Source organism: Pleurodeles waltl, chromosome 2_1 (assembly GCF_031143425.1).
Source record: "Pleurodeles waltl isolate 20211129_DDA chromosome 2_1, aPleWal1.hap1.20221129, whole genome shotgun sequence".
Lineage (NCBI taxonomy): Eukaryota > Metazoa > Chordata > Amphibia > Caudata > Salamandridae > Pleurodeles > Pleurodeles waltl.
The window spans coordinates 185,468,833-185,494,852 of NC_090438.1; the positions used below are offsets into that span (position 1 = coordinate 185,468,833).

The following is a 26,020-nucleotide window of genomic DNA, read 5'->3' on the forward strand; positions in this document are numbered from 1 at the left end:
GCTTATTCCTCGAAACTGAAAACAAATGCCTATCCCACCTCCAGATAATCTACATAGCTTGCTTTCCTGGGTGTCAAGGTCATCAACTCAGCCAATCTTGCCCCTCATTCTGTGAATATCACCTATCTCTTCGGCTGCTGTGTCCACACCCTGTGGGAACTAGTGAAACGTATGGTCATCAGCCTATCAGACCACAGGAAAGAGCAATTTTCTGACTTAGTAAGCAGCTGTTTGTACACCTTCAAATAGATTCTGAGGTGTAGCCAGGATTCTGCAGGCACTGTAGCTTGGTACTTGAACTTTGCTATCAGACTGCCTTATTGCTCTATCATGTGTTCCACTGGCTTCTCAGGATATGTCCAGGCCCTTCCACTGACATGTTTTCAAGTAGCGAGCAGTATTTGAAGAGAAGGTCGAATTGTCCCTGGAACACTCCAAAAACGCAGAGCTATGGATTGTTTGCTGGGCCTAGTCTCCCAAACAAGTTATTGCTACCAGAAATAAGATACTCCAGGGTGCGAACCTCAGAGCAGCGCAAAAGCACAAAAACATAATTTGCACTTGCTCCAAACACCCCAAGAGGTGTACTTCTTCATTCAGTGAGAGGTGGATCCAGGGGACTCCCATCATCAACAGTAACAGTCCTCCCACTATTCTCTACCAGCTCTGCTGGCACCAAACATCAGACTCCTCCCCATGTCATCTTCTGGTTGGGTGGGAGGTCTCTTATTTTTCTAACAATTGGGAGATGATGATCATGGATCATTGGCTCGTCCAACCATACTGCAAGAGCTATGCCTCACCTTTTCTGTCATCTCTTCCTGACTTCCCTCGCTCCCCCATGCTGTGCTGTCCAGATTATGCCTCAATATTGGAGGCAGAAGTCCTCACCTTACTGAACAAAGAGAGGTGGGGCCTCTGGAAGATAAAGACAGCGTTTTACTCCCTTTGCTTCTTGTTTAACAAGAATGGCTGGGATCTGGGATCCATCCTCAACCTATGCCTTTTGAACCTGTTTACAGGAGATATTCAAGATGCTGTCCCAGACCCAAGTTCTGCTGATCACAATGTCAGGAATTTGTAGATGTCTGTAGACTTCCAGGATGCCTATTTCCATCTACCAATCCTCCTTGTTCTCAGGCATTACTCGAGATTCACAGTTAGGGCCCAACAATGTCAGATCACAGGTAATCTTCTCCAGAAAGTGTGTCCATACACTAATCCCCCTACCACGGCACAAAACAGGAGGTGTCCTCAGTTTTGTGCCATAGTCCTCCCTCTGAATGGTTCCCAGGTGGAGGCGTTAGCTTCAGTTGGGTTCCAGGCCTTCTGTACACATCTATACCAATTGAGCACAGCTGATTCTGATTAGCCTATATTTGGGTAGGGAGGATCTGTTAGTTCCATCTTTTGGCACTCAGTAGGTGGCCACTACTTCCTCTCCACTGACAGGGTGGACCTGCTTTCACAGGAGGATATTCAGGTCATGCATTCCATGTTAGACCTGACAGTCTTAGGGTGGTCACCCCTAACTTTTTGCCTGCCTCCCTGCACTTTTAGGACACTGTTTTTGCTGGTTTTAGGACTCTGTGCACTTTACCACTGCCAACCAGTGCTAAAGTGCATATGCTCTCTCCCTTAAAACATGGTGGCATTGGCTCATACCCAATTGGCTTATTTAATCTACTTGTAATTCACCAGAAAAGTGCACTACATGTGCTCGGGGCCTGTGGATTAAATGCTACTAGTGGGCCTGCAGAACTGATTGTACCACCCACCTAAGTAGCCCCTTAACCATGCCTGAGGCCTGCCACTGCAAAGCCTGTGTGTGCAGTTTCACTGCCAATAAGACTTGTCATTAAAAAGTACTTGTCAAGCCTTAAACTCCTGGTTTTATACATATGTCACCCCTATGGTAGGCCCCAGGTAACCCATAGGGCAGGGTGCTATTTAAGTAAAAGGCAGGACATGAACATATGTGTTCTATATGCCCTGGTAGTGTAAAACTCCTAAATGTGTTCTACACTGCTGTGAGGCCTGCTCCTTTCATAAGCTGACACTAAGGCTACCCTCATAAACTGTTTGAATGGTAGATTCTGATTAGACAGGGGTAAACAGGTCATATTTATTATGGCCAGAATGGTTATACAAAATCCTGCTGACTGCTGAAGTTGGATTTCATATTACTATTTTAGAAATGCCACTTTTAGAAAGTGAGCATTTCTCTGCACTTAAAACCTTCTGTGCCTTACAATCCACGTCTGGGCTGGGCTGGTTGACAGCTCCCCTGTCCATTTCACCCAGACAACCACAAACACAGGATGCTCAGTCACACCTGCAGACATATGCATACTGAATGGGTCTTCCTGGGCTGGAAGGGTGGAGAGCCTGACACTTACATGTCAAAGGACAGTTGTCTGTCCTTACACAATGGACTGCCAAACCCCCTACTGGGACCCTGGCAGACAGTATGGAACTGAAAGGGGGACCTTGTGCAGTTCTTAGCCACTCTTTGAAGTCTTCCCACTTCAAAGGCACATTTGGGTATATACACTGGGTCCCTGACCCTACCAACTCAGATACTTCTTGACAACATACCTCCTGGGAAAGAAACTCTGAACCAGAATCTGCAACCTGCTAAGAGAAGCTGCCTGGCTGCCCAAAGGACTCACCTGACTGCTTTGCTGTAAAGGACTGCTGTCTTGCTGTTGCCTTGCTGCCCTCTGGCTATGCTGAGAAGTGCTGTCTAGGGGCTTGGATTGAGCGTTCCTCCTGTTTCCTGAAGTCTCAGGGCCAAAAAGACTTAATCTCTGCAAAGAACTCCTTGTGCGTCAAAAATTGACGCACAGCCTGCCCTGCGGTGAGAAAATCACTGCATCGCCGAAACCGGAACAACGCAGCCTGGCTCCCTGAGTGGAGATCGACGCAGCGCCAGCGTTGCAGCTGGAAATTTGACGCACAGCCCACCAGATGGACGCAGCGCCGAGCCGGAAAGACGCAACCTGACTTCCTGCAAGAGGAATCAACACAGCGCCTGTCGTGCAACAGAAATTTCCCCGGATCGCCCACCGGATCGATGCAGCTCCTGTGACTTCATCCTGCACGCCCAGGATTTCTGCACATTGTCCCCGGGACGTCCAAATACCCCGTAACCCGAAGAGGTTCCAAGCCTGCGCACCGGAAATCAACGCAAAGCCCTTGTTGCGTGGAAAAGCATTGATGATTCGTCTGTGTGCGCCCGGAGAAACCAACGCACACCTCACCTCGTTTTCCAGGCATCTCCTCCTCTGCAGTCTAGTGTGGATAATGTAGACGCAAACCAGGTACTTTGCTCTCGCAAGAGCCCATTGTTGTTTTTAAGAACTAAAGACTCTATTATTACAAAAGTGATATTTCAACTTGTATTTATCAAATCGTTTGACCTTAATCTACTCAGATAAATATTCTATACTTTTCTAAACCTTGTGGTGTATTTTTGTGGTGTTTGCACTGTTATTGCATGATTTATTGCACAAATACTTTACACATTGCCTTCTAAGTTAAGCCTGACTGCTCAGTGCCAAGCTACCATAGAGTGGACACAGGATAATTTGGATTGTGTGTGACTTACCCTGACTAGAGTGAGGGTTCTTACTTGGTACAGGGGGTAACCTGACTGCCAACCAAAGACCCCATTTCTAACACTGCAGTCCTCTTATGCTCAACTCTATATGTGTTGTAGGAGCTGGCTCCAGTTTATGGTGTTCACCTATGGTGTGGCCCACTATACTGAGTCCAGCCAACCCTTAGTGATAGTGAGTAGGTGTTCAGATAGCAAAAGCTCCCTACGGGTAGCTGAGGCGAGCAGCTAAAGCTTATCCAGGAGGAACGTAAAGCACTTGCAATATCACAGTAGTCAGATAGTAACTCACTCACAAGAAAGAATCACACAAGTGTTGCAAAAATAAAGGAGATATCTACACACAATATGTACACAAAATAACCACCAGAAATACAATAAAAATACACAGGGCCCTATGGGAGGGCCAAACCATATACTAAAAAAGCGGAATGTTAAATGCTGAACCTAACCAAGATAAGTGGTAGTTAGCTAGAGGCTGGAGGCAGATAAAAACACCAGAGGTAAGTACAGTAAGTGTCACCTGTGACCACTTGCAAGGTAGTTACTGACCTCGTCGTCCCATAGGCTAACACAGAGAGTAGTGGTTGGAGTTTCTGAAGGGGTTGAGGGGTTCCTGAACTGGTGCAAACTGAATTATGCAAGCAGACTGGTGGTGCTCAGAGGCCACCCCACCTAATACATGGGGACATGACACCTCTCCCTTACAAGAAATCCTTTGTTCTGCCTCTGTGAAATGAGCCATACTCACCAGCAGGAGGGCAGGACAGTGCCTGGGGTCAGTAGCGTGGACTCGAAGCTAGACCCCATAAGACTGCACAGGCAGACCTGGGGGATCCTCTAAGGAGCCCCCAGAATACATGGTATCATGCAACTAACACTGGAATCTGCGCAGTTGCAGGATTCCAACATGTTTGATACCAAACATGCCTAGGTTCGGAGAAGCCATTATGTAGTTGGACCATTCGTGTTGACCAGTGTCTACTAAATATCTTAGGATAGCTTCCTTGCACTTAGAGTCTAGGAATTTGCCTGGGGTCTGTAGGGGCGCTCTGCTAATACAGGGATTACGCTCACAATCAGGCACATGCACCCTGCCCTTGGGCTGAAGGGCCTACCAGAGGGGTGACTTATAGTGTCTAAGTGCAGTGACCAGGTTCGGTGGTGAAAGGGTGCATGCACCATTTCACTCAGGCTGTAATGGCAGGCCTGCAGACACAGCCATGGGTGTCACAATACATGCTGCAGCCCATGGGGGACCCCTGGTGTACCAATGCCCTGGGTACCTAGGTACCATATACTAGGGACTTACGTAGGTGTACCAGTATGCCAATTGTGGGTGTAAAATGTTTACCAGCAACCAAATTTAAAGGAGAGAGCACAGTCACTGGGTTAGCAGGATCCCAGTGAACTACAGTCTAAACACACTGACATCAGGCAAACAGTGGTGGTAACCATGCTAGAAAGATGGTACTTTCCTACACGTGGTGATTGAGTAATGCCAGCTATAGTTCTGCTTTCCTGCTGACTGTGTGGAAATCATCTTAGCTGCAGGAAATCTGCTAAAGTCCATTTTGAGGTTGGTGTACCAAATTTGTTAAGTGGTGCAAGTCTGAAGGCTTGAATCTTTCTATTGTCCTCTCTCTCTCTCTCTTTGTCTCTCTCTCACTCACTCACTCACTTTGTTCCCTGGTGGCGGTAATTTCAGCCCCCTATAGTTGATGAATATCAGGCCATCTTGGTTTTCCTACCTTTCATGGTCTATTACTCTTCCATCTTTCTTCCCTACTCTCCGGCCAACGAAGGAGGGACATCTACTGCGTATACTGGACCACAAGCATGCAATATTCTACTACATTGAATGCACTTGACAGGACAGAGTAGATGATCACCTCTTTATGAGGTTCACAGGAACTACGAAGGGCAAGGCAGTAAACTAAAGCACCATTTCACATTGGGCCATCCTCTGTTCCAAGACTGCTACATCTTATCCAAGAGAAGGGCATTCATGCTTACTCCTCTGGGGCCACCACTGCTTCCATAGTTCTCTGTACTGGTTTTCCGATTGCCGACATCTCATAACATGTCTTTATGGCCCATCAATACCCTCCGGCTGAAATATTTGCCATAGCCATGTTTGAGAGCAGAAATCTCCAGATGCTGGCATTATAAACTTGGTAGACTGGTGACCCTTCTTCCCTTGTGGAGGATTTAGTCTCTGTTAATTTCAACCGCCTCGAAGAGATCAGAATAGATGGACGTTGCTTTGCCACTCCTCTCCCCATCCAGCTTTAATTATATTTTACCCTCCCGACCTCCCCGTTGGTTCCCTCGACTCACTGCTCTGTTGCTCCCATGCCATTTGCAAGCATTTCAATTATATTTTGTGCACTTCTCTCTGGAGGGCCTGCCAGCGAGCTCCACAACAGTAAAAGTGCTTTCACACAATTAATGTCATTTGTTTTCTATTTATTGAGCTCAGTGTCATCCTCCATCTTAGACTAGTCAATAAAAAAGGAATTAGCACCTGCATCATTATAGAGGTTCTTGCATGGATGTTAAAGCATGCACACGCCTCAATAATGATGCAAATGACACCAGCGCATGGTAATCACACCCTTTTTTTTTTCCCTTTGGCGATGTGCAAATTCCATTGTAATACTTTAATGCATACAGAAGAATTGGGAGTTGGCCTCGTAACAGAAGGTTCTTCAGACATTTCAAAGACAGGTAGCAAAGAGAGTGAGGATGAGGAAAGGAAAATGGAAAGAGTTATTAATGTTTAAGGATCTGTTGCACGTGCTCAACAGTGGCATTGCATTGGATATCCAGAATCTAACACCTACTGCCCAAGGAGCAATCGGAATTGAGCAACATCAAGGCACCTCAAAGAACATACTTTGTATGATCAAAGAATCATGTGTCGCAATTACTACTATAATATTTCTCCTAGAAAAGGCAGATTTCAGACAGTACAACTCTGATTTTGACAACCTTAGAGTATTTCAAGCTGCAGAAAAATACATACTGTTTCATAACCACTTTGTAGTAACGAATCATGTTATTGTAAAACATGGGTCAAAATCGAGGACATTAAGACGAGTAGGGTTATCTTTGGCTCCCCTCACTGTATCTGTTTCATAAATACAAGGGAACCCAAGGATACATAGGGACCATGGGTGATATATTGTTACAAAGAACAGAGGCCCCTAACTAATGAATTTGGGAATACTGCTACTACGTCCCACTATTTCAGTTGGATCGAAACCCCGTCGGCCTTAACACAGTGACCCTAGTGATTATTTTCAAGTGTCTCTGGGTGCCGTAGTGTCATGTGCTACATAACTGTGACTTTGACCCTTTGGAATTTTGTGTCACCTATTTTGTGCGTGTATGTTTGTTTGAAACCTGTTGTTGTGTGCCCTTTGGGGGTATTACCCCAATTTATGATTTTTAATTGTACTAATAAATTAACGCATTTTTTATAAATTGATTGGACACAACCTGGGTATTGTTATTTTTTTCCCCAGAGGATAGTTCCAAATTTGATTAGTTAGGGCCCTCTGCCCCTCACTGTATCTAGAAGACTTTGAACTGGCCCTAAACTAGTTTAAAATGTTTAGGTTGAATTTGGAGTTCAGGCATATCCCAAGTGTGCTATATGCTGATGATATGGTTGTGCTAGTTTGTATCCCGAGATGTTGCATTATTTGTTAAATACATAAGACAGAGTCCACAAATTAGCAAAAAAGTAAACATAAACGCAGGCCAGGGTCTGTGGAATAAGCAAGAAATTGGAAAATTAAAGTCTAGAAAACGGCAAATTACAGATTTTCTGTAAATAAATTATCTGTGTGTAGTGATAGATAAATTTTGGTAGATCCCGCTAATTGCAAAAATGCAACAGTGTAGCGCAAGCTCAGTGGTCGCACATTTTGTTCAGTTAAAACTATCAATGTCATACTCTTTTGTTGGTATATTAGCTAAGATTGGGTCTCATCTAGCATCTGAACTACAGATTGGTGGTTGTGCCCAAATAGAAATCTGAACATGGAAAAAGAATTTTCAAAACTTGAATGAAGAGAGAACAGAGAAATGGCTGTGTCATAAAAAATATTACAAAAAATATCTACGCAGTACCTTAAAAACGGCCCTCTTTGAGATAGGCAGCAGAGCTCCACTGCTCAAAAGCATGTATAGACAACATAGGAGCTTCATTTTAATCAATTCCTGATTTTGGGTTGCGAGGTAGCCCAACAACAGGTTGTGCAAGGACTTAGAGTACATAGGTGCTGCATTCAGGACATTAGATCAGTTAATCTTGTGAATCCACTATTATGAGGCATCGAGGGAATAGTGGAAGTAATTGATTGTGCTAGTAAATGAAATAGCGGGAAATCTCAGCTGTAGGTTATAGAGTCTGCTGCGATGTCAATTAATCTTTAGAACAATTGTTTAATTACAGAAAAATAGTTTGAGGTTTGAATTGAGATGTTTTTCTGTTTCTTTTTTTAATTTTGTAAAATGTATGCATGTTTTATATAAAGCGGTATGCAGTTAAAAATGAAAGAAAATACTTGCATTCCATTGAAGGCATGTGGTAAATGAACAGGAAAGTGTGTGGAGGGATCTTGGAATTACTATTGTACAGATGTAGCCATCTCGAGAAGACATTGCTGTTGAAGTTTGGTGGTTGCAGCTCAGATACTAATGTGCAAGGTGGAATAAAAGCAGTAATGGCATTTTTACCCCATTATTACAGCTTTCTTCGGAGTCATTGTCTAGACCCGTTAGCCCGTTGTCCTCCATCTTGCTTCCTGTTGACTTTAACCTCCCTGCCAGTACCTTGGGCTGCCTTGATAATTCTGCAGCAAGACACAAGATATTTCTAAATCCACGGAGACACAGAGATCGTGCCAAAAGGAGCAAGATTGCTGGGGTAAGTCTGCTACTTAACAATAGCTTGCTGAGAGATGTGATATTGCAGGGAATGCCAGGAAGCCTTTTTCATTGAGTGTGAATTTGTTGGCACACTCTGCCCTTCAGATATATGTAAAAATACTTTACTTTAAGTCTGCAGACTAGCTGTTCTGGATGGTGTGCAGTAGTCGGGTAGAGTTGGGTATAAAGATATAGACAAATAATCAACCCCTTCTTGCTGCAGTGTGGCATGTTATGCATGTTTTGCTTACCTTGACATCTTTCACCCTGCTTCCATGGGGTAGTAATCATTGGACGAGGCAGACTTGTATCATTTGTAATTAAGTTCTGCTACCAGCCTGGATAATATAAAGGGTAAATCCCCACTTTCGTTATGGAGAATATCAGCCTTTGTTAACTTGGAACCAGAAGTTCATTTGATCATCAAATTACCTTTTGATTGAGCGTCAGTTATTTGTTATGAATTCTCAGTGCTAGGCATTTCCAGAAGCTTTTATAAAATATAACTTCTTATATGGACTCAATTCACTGTATTACACTGGATAAGCACAGTAGAAGATAAATTAAATAATAATTCCCTCACAAATTCACAAAGTCTGTTACTCCATGAAAACGGAGAGGGCATGGACAATGTTACAATACAGTTGCTATACCCATAATAAAGTATTGTCTGAAATACACCATTAAACCTTGGTATGGTACCGGGTTCACCTAGGTTTTGGTTGTATTTGCAAGATGACTGTCAGAAGAAGGAAAATGTACTCATCTGTAATCCTAGTTCTCTTCCAGGGGAATCCTTAGCAATGTCATAAGCACTGAATAGTCCCGCCCATGTGCGGAGATCCTGGAGCACTTTCAAAAGGTATAAATATATGTTCGATGGCATGTGTAGCTGCAGATACACATGCTGTGCATTATCCTGCCATCTAGTGTTGGGCTCGGAGTGTTACAAGTTGTTTTTCTTCGAAGAAGTCTTTTCGAGTCATGGGACCGAGTGGCTCCTCCCTTTCGGCTCCATTGCGCATGGGCGTCGACTCCATCTTAGATTGTTTTCTTTCCGCCATCGGGTTCGGACGTGTTTCTCTTCGCTCCGTAATTCTAATCGTGGAAACTTAGAAAATCATCGAAATTCGTCGGTATTGTTTGCGTTCGGGACCGGTTTAGTATCATCACATCGGCACTGACAAGACCGCTTCGGCGGCCCTTCGGGGCTTCCGCACTTAATCAAGGCCTGGTCAGCCCGACCACACCCGTCGACAAAGAACTAATGGACCGGACCCTTTTCCGTTTCTGTCCGAATTGCCACGCCAAGTATCCTTACACAGACCAGCATCGGGTCTGTAACCTGTGTTTATCGCCCAAACACAGAGAGGATACTTGCGAGGCCTGCAGAGCGTTTCGATCCAACAAGACCCTAAGAGATCGACGCGCAAGACGGTTACAGATGGCGTCGAAACAATCGCAGCATCTCGACGCCGAAGAAGAAGAGATACAGATATCCATCCAGGGTCGGGACTCGGATTAATCCGACGGGGATCGACCAGTGACGGCGGCACAAAAAGTGAGTACACCTGCCCCGTCCCACACCCAAGGTCAGGTCAAGAAACAAAAGGCCTTAGGGACGCCACTGCCGGAAGGCCATGGCTCAACCCACAGAAAAGACGGTGACCAAGTAACATCGGCACCGAAAAAGGCCAAATCAGTGCCGAAGACTTCCGACTCCGGTCGAGAAACCGGCACCAAAAAGAGTCTTCATCGAATAATCAAATCGAGTAAACCTCGAAAAAGCCACTCGGAGCCGAAACCAACAATCTCCATCGGGGTTTTGATACCGAAAAAAATGGCTTTGGAGCCGAAAAAGGCGTCCTACACGGAAGAGCAGGGGCTCTCTCTACAGCTCAAAGAAAAGCGCAGATTTGAGCAGGAACTGGATCTAGAAGAGTATGATCAAACTCAGCAAAGGCTAGAAATCCAGAAACATACAGGGAAGATAGAAACTATCCCTCCGCTCAAGTCCAAAAGAAAACTGACTTTTCACGAGACTGAGATGCAACCAAAGGCCAAAGTGGTTAGAGAAAGATCACCACCCCCACAGTTCTCATCACAAACGTCCCCACTTCAATCTCCACAGTTGTCACCAGTGGGTACACCAATGGCACAGTCACCCACACATACTGGGATGACTCAAGACGATGCAGACCCCTGGGATCTATATGACCCACCAGTTTCGGACAATAGTCCAGAGTGTTATCTGACAAAACCTTTGCCGCCCGAGGACTGTACGTCCTACACGCAGGTACTGGCCAGAGCAGCAACATTTCACAATGTAACAATGCACTCAGAACCAGTGGAAGACGACTTCCTGTTTAACACTCTGGCATCCACGCATGCATCGTATCAAAGCCTGCCAATGTTACTGGGCATGCTTAAACATGCACAACAGGTTTTCCAAGAACCAGTGAAAGGGAGAGCAATCACACCAAGGGTCGAGAAGAAATATAAACCGCCCCCCGTCAGACCCTGTGTTTATTACACAACAGCTCCCAACTCAGTGGTTGTGGGGGCTGCAAGAAAACGGGCTAAATCGCAGTCATCAGGGGATGCGCCACCCCCTGATAAGGAAAGTCGTAAATTTGACACGGCTGGGAAAAGAGTGGCATCCCAAGCAGCCAGTCAGTGGCGAATTGCCAACTCACAAGCCCTCCTTTCCCGCTACGACCGAGTACACTGGGACGAGATGCAAGACATCATCCAGCACCTCCCCAAAGAGCATAAAAAATTTGCCCAACAAGTGGTTGAAGAGGGACAGGCCATATCAAATAACCAGATCCGCTCTGCAATAGACTCTGCTGATACAGCGGCACGAACTGTAAATACAGCAGTAACAATTAGAAGGCATGCATGGCTGCGAAGTTCTGGGTTTAAACCAGAGATACCGCAAGCGGTATTGAATATACCGTTTAATCAACATCAACTATTCGGCCCGGAAGTGGATACCGCAATAGAAAAAATGAAGAAGGACACGGCCAAAGCCATGGGTGCGCTCTACTCCTCTAAATACAGGGGAACATTTAGGAAACCACAATTTAGGGGAGGGTTTAGACAGCAACCCTCAGAACCATCCACCTCCCAAACAAAACCCACTTACCAATCTCAGTATCAGAGAGCGGGGTTTTGTGGTTCCTACAGAGGACAGTTCCCAAAAGGAAGAGGGGAAATTCCAGCCTACCACGCAGACCCCCTGGTAGCAAGCAGTGACTTCAATGTCACACTTCCCCAACACAAATCACCAGTGGGGGGGAGCTTAACAAAATACCACCACAATTGGACACACATTACCACAGACACGTGGGTTCTATCAATTATCCAACATGGTTACTGCATAGAATTCACAAGATTCCCTCCAGATGTTCCCCCAAGAGCGCACAGAATGTCAATACAACACTTAGACCTATTACAAATAGAAGTCCAAGCACTACTAGCAAAAGAAGCCATAGAACTAGTACCTTATCACCTGAGAGGAACAGGGGTTTACTGTATTTCCTTATCCCAAAGAAAGGCAAAATGTTAAGGCCTATTTTAGATCTCAGAACACTGAATCTCTTCATCAAATCAGATAATTTCCACATGGTAACGCTACAGGATGTAGTCCCTTTACTAAAACAAGGGGAATACATGACAACACTGGATCTAAAGGATGCGTATTTTCACATACCCATCCATCCATCTCACAGGAAATACCTCAGGTTTGTAATACAAGGCAAACATTACCAATTCAAAGTGTTGCCATTCGGAATAACAACAGCCCCCAGAGTATTTACAAAATGCCTAGCCGTAGTAGCAGCTCATATATGGAGAAATCACATGCACGTATTCCTGTATCTAGATGATTGGCTAATAAAAGCCAACACTCAACAACAATGTCAAAATCACACGCAATATGTAATAGATACTCTGCACAAACAAGGGTTTTCTATAAATTGCCAAAAATCACATTTACAACCATCCAAAGTACAACAATACTTGGGCGCAACACTCAACACACAAAAAGCAATTGCCACTCCAAGTCCACAAAGAGTCCAGTTGTTTCAAAATATAAAATCAAGCATGCAGTCAAACCAACAATACACGGTCAGGTTTGTGATGAAACTACTAGGCATGATGTCCTCATGCATAGCTATTGTCCCAAATGCAAGACTACACATGCAGCCCTTACAACAGTGCCTAGCAAAACAATGGACGCAGGCACAGGGTCAACTCCAAGATCTAGTGTTGATAGACCGCCAAACACACTCTTCGCTTCAATGGTGGAACCCTGTAAATTTAAACAAAGGGCGGCCTTTTCAAGACCCAGTACCTCACGCCATTATCACAACAGACGCCTCCATGATTGGGTGGGGAGCACACCTCAAAAATCACAGCATACAAGGTCAATGGGACAATCATCAAAAACAACTTCACATAAATCATTTAGAACTGCTAGCAGTTTTTCTAGCACTAAAAACCTTTCAGCCCCTTCTAGCCCACAAACATATCCTTGTCAAGACAGACAATATGACAACAATGTATTATTTAAACAAACAAGGGGGGATGCACTCGTCACAACTGTGTATCCTAGCGCAAAAAATTGGGCACTGGGCAAATCACAACATCATTTGCCTGATAACACAATATATACCAGACATTCACAATCAACCAGCCGACAATCTCAGTCGAGATCACCAACAGTCTCACGAATGGGAAATACATCCCCAAATTCTAAAAGATCACTTCTACCACTGGGGGACACCAAACATAGATCTGTTTGCAACAAAAGAAAACGCAAAATGCCAAAACTTCACGTCCAGATACCCACACACTCAGTCCAAGGGCAATGCTCTATGGATCAGCTGGTCAGGGATATTTGCTTACGCTTTTCCCCCCTCTCCCGCTCATTCCTTTTCTGGTCAACAAACTGAGTCAAAACGAACTCAAACTAATACTCATAGCGCCAATGTGGGCTCGCCAACCGTGGTACACCACACTGTTGGACTTCTCGGTAGTACCGTACATCAAACTACCGAACAGACCAGATCTGTTAACACAACACAAACAACAGATCAGGCACCCGAATCCAGCATCGCTCAACCTTGCAATCTGGCTCCTGAAATCTTAGAATTCGGATATCTAAACCTCTCAAAAGAGTGTATGGAGGTCATTAAACAGGCAAGAAACCCCACAACAAGGCATCGTTATACTAATAATGGAAAAGGTTTGTTTTCTACTGCCAGGCTAATCAAATTACACCCCTAAACGCCTCCATACAAAACATTGTAGGTTATTTACTACACTTACAAAAAGAAAATCTTGCTTTTTCTACCATTAAAGTCCATCTCACTGCAATATCTGCTTATTTGCAGATTACACATACAAAATCGCTTTTTAGAATCTCAGTTATCAAAGCCTTTATGGAGGGACTAAAAAGAATCATACCCCTAAGAACACCACCAGTACCTTCATGGAATCTTAATATTGTATTAACACGACTCATGGGTCCACCATTTGAACCCATGCGTTCTTGTCAAATCCAATTCTTGACTTGGGAAGTAGCCTTTCTAATAGCCATCACTTCTCTACGAAGAGTTAGCGAAATACAGGCATTTACTATCCAAGAACCCTTTATACAGATACATAAACATAAAGTGGTTCTCCGTACAAATCCAAAATTTTTACCAAAAGTCATATCACCGTTTCTTCTAAACCAAACTGGAACTCCTAGTCTTCTTTCCACACCCAGAATCAGTAGCAGAAAGGGCACTGCATACATTAGACATTAAAAGAGCGCTAATGTATTACATTGACAGAACAAAACAATTTAGGAAAACAAAACAATTATTCGTAGCTTTCCAAAAACCTCACGCAGGTAACCCTATATCCAAACAAGGCATTGCCAGATCGATAGTCAAATGTATTCAGACCTGTTACCTTAAAGCTAAGAGAGAATTACCCATTACTCCAAGGGCACATTCCACTAGGAAAAAAGGCGCCACAATGGCTTTTCTTGGAAATATACCAATGACAGAGATTTGTAAGGCAGCCACCTGGTCTACGCCCCATACATTCACTAAGCATTACTGTGTAGATGTGTTAGCAACACAACAAGCCACAGTAGGACAGGCTGTACTGAAAACATTATTTCAGACAACTTCAACTCCTACAGGCTGACCACCTTTTTTGGGGAGATAACTGCTTACTAGTCTATGCACAGCATGTGTATCTGCAGCTACACATGCCATAGAACGGAAAATGTAACTTACCCAGTGTACATCTGTTCGTGGCATGTTGCGCTGCAGATTCACATGCACCCTCCCACCACGGGAGCCTGTAGCCGTTTTAGTTGCATGTAAATTGTAAATATGTAAATAAACATTCTTTTGATACACAATATGTACATACATTTCTACTCCATTGCATGGGCACCTCTAGTATCCTTACTTTACCAACTCCTACCTCACCCTTTGCGGGGAAAACAATCTAAGATGGAGTCGACGCCCATGCGCAATGGAGCCGAAAGGGAGGAGCCACTCGGTCCCGTGACTCGAAAAGACTACTTCGAAGAAAAACAACTTGTAACACTCCGAGCCCAACACTAGATGGCAGGATAATGCACAGCATGTGAATCTGCAGCGCAACATGCCACGAACAGATGTACACTGGGTAAGTGACATTTTCCATATATATATATATATATATATATATATATATATATATATATATATATCCTTAATCACTCCCTTGCCATAACAGGAGAACCAGGACACCTTCAAAGTAATAAAGTGATTTATTTCAGCAAAAGAATCGGATTCTTTTGCTGAAATAAATCGCTTTATTACTTTGGAGGTATCCTGGTTCTCCTTTTATGGCAAGGGAGTGATTAAGGATATTTTGGGCACCTCGGAGCCCGTCCAGGACCGCTGCACTGAGCACCCACATTCCGAGTTTTTTATATATGCGAGATATATATATATATATATATATATATATGTGTGTATATATATATATATATGTGTGTATATATGTTTGCAGCCTAAAGAAGACAAAAATGTCCAGATGTCATTTAATTTTCATTTTAAAAAGAAGCTAATTTTATATACATACTTCATTAGGAAAAAAGGTGACCACAGAAAATCTTTCACAAGCTTTTTTTAAAAGAAAAAGAAAGGGAATGTGGGACATTGTTAAGCCAATAGGTTGCAATGCAAAGCATAAAACAGAAAACTGGCACTGTGCCTTTCAGAACCTCACAGTACTCCCTGAATCCAATCTTGTCTCACAGATGACAGTTGGATCAGGTCATTTTTACGGAAATTAGGAATTCTGGGTGAAGCAGTGGGTGAGAGCTGTAAGAGTTCCGGTCAGGGGAGGTGGGAGGGTTGCTTATGACTTTGAGGATTCCCCTAGAGGAGAACTAGGATTACAGGCAAGTAACTTTCCCTTCTCTTCAGAGGATTCTCATCAATGGTCATAAGTAATGAGTAGAATAGTAAGCCCATCCCACAAACAGGTAGCCATGAAATAAAAACAGATGTGACAATCACCCAAAAAGGTTCTTTGAATAAGCCTTCCCTATTTGAGTCTGAGTCTGAATCTAGGCAGTAGGTCCAGTGAATGTTTGAACAGATTACCAAGTAGCTGCCTTGCATTTCTCTGAAGATATCGAAGAAGAGTCAAGGTAGCTTCCTTTCCCTGTCTAAAACGCACTTTAGTCCTACCAGGAGGGGATTTCTTTGCTATCTGATATGAAAGAATAATGCATGATACAATCCATGTAGAAATAAATTGCTTAGAAGAAGGCAAGCCTTTTATGAGTTGGACCATAGTTTATGAAAAGACGTTCTGACTGTCTTAAATTCTTGGTTTTGTCCAAATAAAATTTTAGGACTCTTTTAACGTCCAGAAAAGGGAAGGACTTTTTCTGCTAGCGTTGATGGATTAGGGGAAAAAAGTGATTAAGGAACTAGATTAGTTAATGTGGAAATCCAAAACCATTTTAGGGAGAAAACTGGGGTGTTTCCATTTAACTACTTTGTTACTCTGGAATACCGTGAATGGGTCAGTGGCAAATAGAGCCTGAACCTCGCTAACTCTATGCACAGAAGTAATAGTAACTAGGAATTCTGCTTTCCATGTAAGATGTTGTAAGGTGGCTTTGGGTATCAGTTTGAGGGACTTTAATTTAGTAAGAACAGTGTTAAGTTCCCAAGGAGGACAAATGGACATAACTGGTGGAAAATCCTTTTTAAGGCCTTCTAGAAAATCTACAATCACAGGTATTTCGTAAAAAGGTTGGTGATGAAGACTTCCTATAGGCAGTTATAGCCGCAGGGTGAACTTTAATACAAGAAGACTGTAAGCCATACCTTGCTAGACGAAGATGATATGGTATCAATACACCTTCTTGACGGGGGAGGACTTAGTTCTGGATGCACCAAATGCAAATTCTCTTCCATTAGTAGGCATATGAGATTCTTGTGGAAGGTGTAAGAGGGTGGCTCAGTATATGGTGTGCACCTATAAGTGAGGCACCCTGTACTGAGTATAGGCAACCCCTAATGATAGTGTAGGAGGTTTTAGATAACTAGAGCTGTCAGAATGGTGGCTGTGGAGAGCAGCTAAGGCTTATCCAGGAGAATGTAAAGCAGTTGCAAATACTACACAGGTCAGTCAGTGATGTACACACAAGTAAGCACCACATCAGTGTTAGAAAAATATTTTATAATTATTGTAACACACACACACACACACACACACTAGAACTAACTTTGGTATATTGTCTAACTGGAGATATGATCGTAGAAAAATGTACTTAGAAAAAGGTATGTACAGGCATATAATAACATGTGCTCCTATGGAGGGGGTGGGTCAAACCATATACTAAGTAAATGGAATGTGAGAATCATTTCCAACCCAAACTACAACCCAAGGATCCTTAGGACTGGAGAAGCACAGGAACACCCAAGATAAATAAGTAGGATTCCACAGGTGCCCGTGTGGAGAGGTGTAACCCTGGGTTAGGTGTCCATAGGATAATGTGGGAAGTCGCAGTTGGAGTTTCCTGGATTTAGGACCCTTCTCAGAGGACCCAGAGGATGCCAGTTGGGGCAAGGGAGGTTGGGTAGTGCCCCCACCTGTGGATACCCAGAACAGTGGAATACCTAAACCAGGGAGCGCAGGTGCATAGGAGTGAAGTTGTGTCAGAACCTCCTGTTGAAGTCAGTGGGGAACTCGGTCATCAAACTGCTGTTGTGACAAGTGGAACAGGTCAGTGGAACCCAGGCTTGAAGAAGTGGACCTAGGGAAAGAGGGGACAGAGTTCAGATCACCCAGCGGTGACCAGGTGGTGCAAAAATGCAAAGCCCACCCTTCCAGAAGAGGCTTTCCTTTTAGATGGTGGATGAAGAAGTGCAGCCGTGGAGTCCAGATGATGCAGTAAGACCCCTGGAGCCTATAAGTTGTACCACCCAGGTGGTCGGATTGCAGAGGAGTCGGTGGTCAGTGGGGCCACCAACAAGCCTTGGCAAAGCAAAGGAATCGTTGCATGGAGATTGCAGGATTTGTGTGGGCCAGCAAGGTCCTGGTGACCCAACCTTTGCAAGTAAGTCAGGGCAAGCCCTCATCAAGCAGGAGAGCCAGCAGAAATCGATGGAGCCCCCAGCAGGACCCTCTGGCAGCAGGAACAGGTAGTCACAGGGAGGCCTCGACAGCACTACAAAGGAGGGATGCCCACATCGCAGGAGTTGCAGAGAGGACATCATTCTTGGAGCTGGAGAGTGCTGGAGACCCGGGGTTCCTGGAGCTAGGAGGTCTTTGAACTGAAAAGCCAATAAGCCTTGGGAAGGTCGAACAGACACAGCGCACAGGGGATTCAGCCAAGCATCTCCATCGAGGGACCACAGACTTCTCAGGTGGAAAGAAGACAGGTCAGACCTCTGGAGAGCCACATAATCACCATCTGTGTTATAGAGCCTTGAGTCCGTGGGACAGCAGGATTCACAAACCGGTCGTCGATGTTGAGGTGCCTGCAGATGCAGGGGAGTACCTCCTTCACTCCAAGGGAAATTCCTTCTTGCTTTCCCAATGGCAGGCAGAGTACTTGTGGCTCTAGAGGATGCATTGTCACGGAGCTTGCAGGAGTCTTGCAGAACTAGGAAACAAAGTTGCCGTAGGAGCCCCCCTACTGATTACAGTCTTACTCTCAGTCCCCATGCAGAATAGCAGCGTTTCCTGGGTCCAGGTTGCAGAAGTGTCTTGCAGAAGAGACTTACTGACGTATCTTGAAATCTTGCAGACAGATCTAGAGTCCCACCCTCAGGGGAGCCCTTACGTAACCCAGGAAGGGAGTTGGACATTTTCTGCAGGGACCCACTTATCGAAGGGGTCAGGGACATCACCCAGCTAGACTAACCAGTCAGATGCTCTCAGGGGCCTCTGCTCATCTTATTTCCAAGATAGAAGAATCAAGTGTAGGGAGGAGCCTAGGGGAGGAGCTAGACAGCGGTGGTCACTCCCCTGTCCTTTGTGTGGTTTTGCCTCAGAGTGGGAGCTCCTGCACTGGAGTTAATTACTTTATGCATGGAGGGCACCAAATGTGCCTTCGAAGCAGTCTGGTGGCGCGCAGAGGCACCCCCACACGAGCCCAGTGACAACTATATCTAAGGGAGTGGTGGTCACACCTCTCCTCTACAGGAAATCTTTTCTTCTGCCTTCCCCTTCCGAAGTTAGGCTCAGCAACAGGAGGGCAAAACAGTGCCTGGGGTTGGCAGCAGCACATGCAGACCCTGCAAGGCTGTACAGGCAGACATGGGGATCCCCTAGAGTAGCCCCAAAGTACATGGTAACATACAAATAGCACTGGAATCGGTGTAGTTGCATGATTCTAACATGTTTGATACCTAGGTTTGGTGAAGCCATTGTGTAGTTGGACATCTTGTGTTGACCAGTATCCACTACATAACCTTAAGATGGCTTCACTGCACTTAGAAAGCCCAGAGAATGGAGTCTGGGGTTTTTAGCGGCACCTCTGCTTATGCAAGAGTGCCCCCACATTGAGAACCAAGCACTGTGCCCTTGGGCTGTAGGGCCTACCTTACGGATGACTTATGGGCTCAGAGTGCAGTGAACATGATGTAAGATAAACCTTAAATCTGGGGTGAAAGGTGCATGCACCATTTCACACAGTCTACAGTGGCAGGCCCGTACTCACAGTTTCTATGGGCCCCGTGGGTGGCATAATACATGCTGCAGCCCATGGGGGACCTCTGGTGTATCAATGCCCTGGGTGCCTAAGTACCATATACTAGGGGCCTACATGGGTACACAAGTATGCCAATTGTGGGGTGTAAAGGTTACCTACCAACTAAATATAGGTGAGAGAACAATGACACTGTGGTCCTGGTTAGCAGGATCCCAGTATACTACAGTCTAAACACACTGACACCAGGCAAAAAGTGGGGATAACTATGTCAGAAAGGTGATACTTTCCTACAGAAGGACGCTTGACTTCTCTTACAATGTTCATGCACTGTTGTGGAAGACCTAGATGGCCATATTGCAGGAATTCAGGAGCCAAGCACTCAAGCTCAGTGGTGGAAGGTTGGGGTGCAGAATTTGGTTGAAAGAACTTGTCTAGGAGATCCTGTCTGCACAGCAAATCTTGTTTGAGTGCTCAGACAGGTGAAGAAGATCCATGAATCAGCAGAGACGATGCCCTTTGTGTGCTATTATATTATTCTGGTTTTGGACTTGTAGAATTTGTTGAGCAGTGTCAGTAAGAGATGAATTGGGGTAAATGGTTTCAGAAATGTCCCTGACCAGTCTCTCAAAAGGGCACTTCCTTTTGACCCTGGGAGAACCTCGATCCCTAGTCTTGACATTTTTTGTTGTTTACATCTGCAAATAAATCTATTTGCGGAGAGCACCACTCTTGAAAAATGTCTTGCAAGATTTTGTCAGTTATAATCCAGTCATGGTTTTCTTGAAATACTCCATTACGTGAATACACCTGCACATTCTGAAGAGCTCGGAGATACACAGCTGTAATGGTTAAGTTCCTGTTATTAACCATCTCCAGATGGCTTCAGCTTCTAGAGATAGGGATCGAGAATGAGTTTCTCCTTGCTTTTTCAGGTAATGCATTGTTGTTCTATTGTCGGTCTGAACAAGCAGGGGGTTCATTGTTATTGATGGAAGGAAGGATTTAGGGACCAGAAAGACCTCTCTCAATTCCAGAAAATTGATTTGATAAGTCTTCTTTTTGTCCAACCATACCCCTGGAGTTAGCAGGTGTGAGCTCCCCAACCCTGGAAAGAGGCATCTGTGATCAAAGTCTGAGCTGGCAGATCCTGGTAGAATGGTATCCCTACTAATAAGCACTGTGGTTGATTCCACCAGGGAAGAGATTTGAAAGCATGCTGTGAAAGGGTCAATTTAATTTCACAGTGATCCGAAAGCTGATGACATTGGTCTTCTAGGCATTGCTGCAAGGGCCTCATGTAAAACCTTGCATGTGGAACTGGAAAGATGCAGAAAGCCATTGACCCCAGTAGAGATGAGATCTGCCACACCATTGGATTATGAGTATATAAGAGATTGTGACACTTCAGGCTGATTGATAATAACCTCTCTTTCCAAGGATACACTTTTGCAGACTGGGTATCCAGGTTTGCTCCAAGGTATTTGATGTGGGGGAGCATAGGGTTGTAGACTTTGTGAGGTTTACTGGCAGATCCAGGTTTAGTGTTCTGGGATGTTAGACCTGAAAGCCTTAGGGTGGTCACCCCTAGCATTTTGCCTGCCTCCCTCCACTTTTTAGATACTGTTTTTTCTGGTTTTAAGACTCTGCGCACTTTACCACTGCTAACCAGTGCTAAAGTGCATATGCTCTCTCCCTTTAAACATGGTAATATTGGATCATACTCATTTGGACTATGTAATTCACTAATAAGTCCCTAGTAGAGTGCACTATATGTGCCCAGGGCCTGTAGATTAAATGCTACTAGTGGGCCTGCAGCACTGATTGTGACACCCACTTAAGTAGCCCCTTAACCCTGTCTCAGGCCTGCCACTGCAAGGCCTGTGTGTGTAGTTTCACTGCCAAGTCGACTTGGCATTTAAAAGTACTTGCCAAGCCTAAAACTCCCCTTTTTCTGCATATAGGACACCCCTAAGGTATGCCCTAGGTAACCCATAGGGCAGGGTGCTTATTAGGCAAAAGGCAGGACATGTACCTGTGTAGTTTACATGTCCTGGTAGTATAAAACTCCTAATTTCGTTTTTACACTGCTGTGAGGCCTGCTCCCTTCATAGGCTAACATTGGGGCTGCCCTCATACATTCTTTGAGTGAAAGGGGTAGGAAGGTCATATTTAGTATGGCCAGAATGGTGATATAAAATCCTGCTGACTGGTGAAGTTAGATTTTACTATTTTAGAAATATCACTTTTATAAAGTGAGCATTTTTCTGCACTTAAATCTTTCTGTGCCTTACAATCCACGTCTGGCTGGGTTTAGTTGACAGCTCCTTGTGCATTCACTCAGACAAACCCCAACCACAGGATACTCAGCCTCACTTGCATACATCTGCATTTTGAATGGGTCCTCCTGGGCTGGGAGGGTGGAGGGACTGCCACACCCCCTACTGGGACCCTGGCAGACAGGATTGAACTGAAAGCGGACCTGGTGCACTTCTAAGCCACTCTTTGAAGTCTCCTCCACTTCAAAGCACATTTGGGTATAAACAGGGCCTCTGCCCCTACCAACTCAGACACTTCCTGGAGAAGAAACCTGAACCAGAACCTGCATCCTGCCAGGAAGAACTGCCTGGCTGCCCAGAGGACTCACCTGTCTGCTTTCTGTGAAGTACTGCTGCCTTGCTGTTGCCCTGCTGCCTTGGTGCTCTCTGGCTGTGGTGAAGAAATGCTCTCCAAGGGCTTGAATAGAGCTTGCCTCCTGTTCCCTGAAGTCTCAGGACCAAAAAGACCATCTCTACAAGAAGGACTCCTTGTGCAGCGAAATTAGACGCACAGCCTGCCAGAAACGACACACGGCCTGCACTGCGGTAAAAATGTCACCGCACGCTGAACTGGAATGATGCAGCCCGACTTCGCAATGAGAAGATCGACGTAGCGCCAGCGCAGTGACCAGAAATTCAACGCACGGCCCACTGGATTGACGCACAGCCGAGCCGGAACAACGCAGCCCGACTTCGAGAGGAATCGACAGAGTGCCTGCCGTGCTGTAGAAAATTCAATGCAACGCCCACTGGAGCGACGCAGCTCCTGTGACTTTGTCCTGCCCGCGCAGGAAATACACGCATCATACCCGGGGTGTCTGAAAACCCCGCAACCCGAACAGGATCCACGACCGAGCGCCGGAAATCGACGCACAGTCGTCCCTGCGTGAAAACTAAATGACGCATCGCCATGTGCGCCCAGAGAAATCGACACACACCCCTTTGTTACCACGCTTCTCCTCCTCTGCGGTTCTTTGCAGGGATATTTCATGCGAACCAGGTACTTTGTGTTTGAAAGAGACTTTACTTGCTTTTAAAAGACTTAGGACACTTTATATCACTTTTCAGTGATATCTCAACATTTATTTATTGCATTTTAATCGTTTTGGCCTGCATCTTATCAGATAAATATTATATATTTTTCTAAACACTGTGTGGTGTAGTTTTGTGGTGCTATATGGTGGTGTTATATGATTTATTGCACAAATACTTTACACATTGCCTTCTAAGTTAAGCCTGACTGCTCAGTGCCAAGCTACCAGAGGGTGGGCACCGGATAATTTGGATTGTGTGTGACTTACCCTGACTAGAGTGAGGGTCCTTGCTTGGACAGGGGGTAACCTGACTGCCAACCAAAGACCCCATTTCTAACATGGGGCAATACTGGAAATGTTTCTTTGTCTCCTTTGCTGATATGCCTGTTATTATCCAGCCGTCCAGGTAAGGCTAGACAGATTTTCTGTTTCCTTAGATATGCTGCAACAACTGGCATGCATTTTACAAATGTTCGATGGGCTGGCTTTAGCCCAAAAGGCAGAACTTTGTATTGATAATGATTTGTGCATACCTTGAAAAGAAGACATTTTCAAGGTTTTACTATTATTGGAACATGAAAGTAGGTGTCTTGGAGCTCTTTTGAGCACATCAAGTCTCCGTGTTGAGGATGGTCTGATGTAATACCAACATTCTGGACTTCTCCTACTATATGTATTTATGTAGTACTTGAAGAACATGTATGGGTCTTAATTCTTTGTTTGGTCCTTTCTTCAGTAGCAAAAATATCAGGAATATTTCCAGTCCTTTCTAATGATGAGGAGCCTCCTCTACTGTATTCTTCTGCAATAGATTGCTGATTTCCCTGTGCAGTAGCTTTTTCCTGAAAAAGAGATGTTCTGGATAATGGAACAGAAGGAGGAGGTGACCTGAAGTGAAGAGAATAACCATTCTGAACAATATTCAAGACATATTTGTCTGTTGTTATTAAGCACTTCTCTTCCACATGCTTGGTAATACTCCCCTCCCCGCCCCACTGGTGTGAGATACAGAGAACGCGAAAGTAAAGAAGTAAAGGTTCATTGCTTTGCCAGAGGTTTTCCAGTGTGATGTGGACTGCTGTAGTGTTCCTTTACCTCTTGATGGTTTTCATGGATGATAGGGCTGCTTCTGTTGCTTTTGGTGGTGCTAGTGAGGCCAATGAGTGGTTTGAACCCTCTAAGGAAAATATATCCTTTTGTAAGGTCTGTACCTCCTTAAGTACTCTCTGCTTTTCTAGGCCAACAGCTTTCAAGGTGTCCATCTCAGTTTTCATTGGGGACATCTCTTCATCCGCATGAGACCCAAAGAGTGTGCTCCCTGAAAACGGCAAATTGAGAATATGATGTTGCGCTTCTGTTTTGAGACCGGTGAGTCTGAGCCAAGATTATCTACGTGCACAGATCCCACGACAATATCAATGAACAGCCATATCAGATGTGCCAGTTGCTGCATTTATCATCTGATTTGCCACGAGGCCACTTTGATTCTCTTGAAAATCTTGTCTGTCTTCTTTGAGGAGTTTTTTTATAAATCTATGTAACGAGTCCCATAGACATCTATCATATCTTCCCAACATGGCCGAAGCATTGCCAGCCTTTATAGTTGGTGCTAATGTTCCACACATCTTTTTTCCATGAACTTCTATTTGCTTCCTTTCTTTATCTGGTGGTACAGAAAGTGAAGTATCAGCAGTGTCCAACGTCTTTACTGCTGCTACAGTGACAGAATCCGGAGGAGGATCTGCTCTGAGGAAGAGTGGATCTTTTTCCAGTGCCTTATATTTTTCCAGAAGTCGAGATGGAGCTGACTTTACTGACGCAGGTGTAAGAAACAATTACATCCCAGGTTCTAACAAGCCGGGAACCAGAGGAAATGAAGGCCATGCTATTGTTCTTTCATGTAAAGTCTCAAATGTTATAGAAAAATACGTCATTGTTGCTCCCCTTATTAAGCCATTGCTAAAAGTAAGAATATCATCAATCGGAGAAACTCTTGGTGGAGGTGTATCTGTCAGAGTTGGGGAATAACCTTTGACTGATGAGCTGGTGGTGGTTGACCAAGATGGAGGATGTTCTTCTCCTGTGCCGAGATCTGGATCTGCTTGATCTCCTGGAAAGTCTAGATATAGATTTGGTACTTGAAGAGCTCCTTGATCTATCTCTGGATCAGTAATGTTGTGGAAATTTAGATCTTTGTGGAGACCTAGAAGGGGAAGATTGAAGACGAGGACTTCTTGGAGGCCCTGTAGGAGTCGTAGGGGGTGCAGATGGGGTGTCTGGTGAAATTTTAGGTGATGGAGATCTCCTGGGAGATGGAGTGCTTGGGATCTGAATCTCGGGCGTTACCCTCGAAGGAGAGTAAGTCCTAGAATATTCAGAGTCAGACATGTGCGGCACAAGTCTATGATGAAAACTCTAAAGCCAACATGGAGATAAATTCAAGGTCAACTGAGATCTGGCTCTTAATGTCGAGCGAGGTAATGAGTACCAGATGGTTAATTTGCTAGTAAAGACTGTGTCTTTTGAATTGACCTTAATTGTGATATTCTCGCCGTCAAAGATGCCTTCATTTGGTGGTTTCGATGGGCTATCTATCGGCTATGGACTGCCAACGTTGGTGGTGTCCTCTATGCCAGTATATGCTTCGGTGACCGGCAAGGGTGATCTAACTTTCCTGAACGCCAAGGGTCCTTTGGCGTAGATTAGTGCGTTTGTGGTGGTTTCAGTGGCGTACTTGTCGACGGTGAGTAAACCCGTAGTTCTATCATCAGCGTCATACTTCTCGGCGTCGACCGGGATGGTCTCCTCTTTCTCTGGTGTTTTTTCTCTCTGTATCTCTCTCTAAGAGAGTCCTTGGAGCGAGAAGAAGGCACTTTGA

The 26,020-nt window shown here is 44.7% G+C and overlaps 1 protein-coding gene across 8 annotated transcripts in view; it reads left to right on the top strand.

Annotated features, from left to right (window-relative positions):
• The window catches only part of KIAA1210 (KIAA1210 ortholog), a 487,569-nt gene that overhangs the window by 397,070 nt on the left and 64,479 nt on the right, over positions 1-26,020 (top strand). For all 8 annotated transcript variants that reach the window (XM_069212338.1, XM_069212340.1, XM_069212353.1 and 5 more), the window contains one exon: positions 8,382-8,558. In XM_069212338.1, coding sequence (XP_069068439.1) covers positions 8,382-8,558 — 177 coding nt within the window. The remainder of the gene's footprint in view (positions 1-8,381; positions 8,559-26,020) is intronic.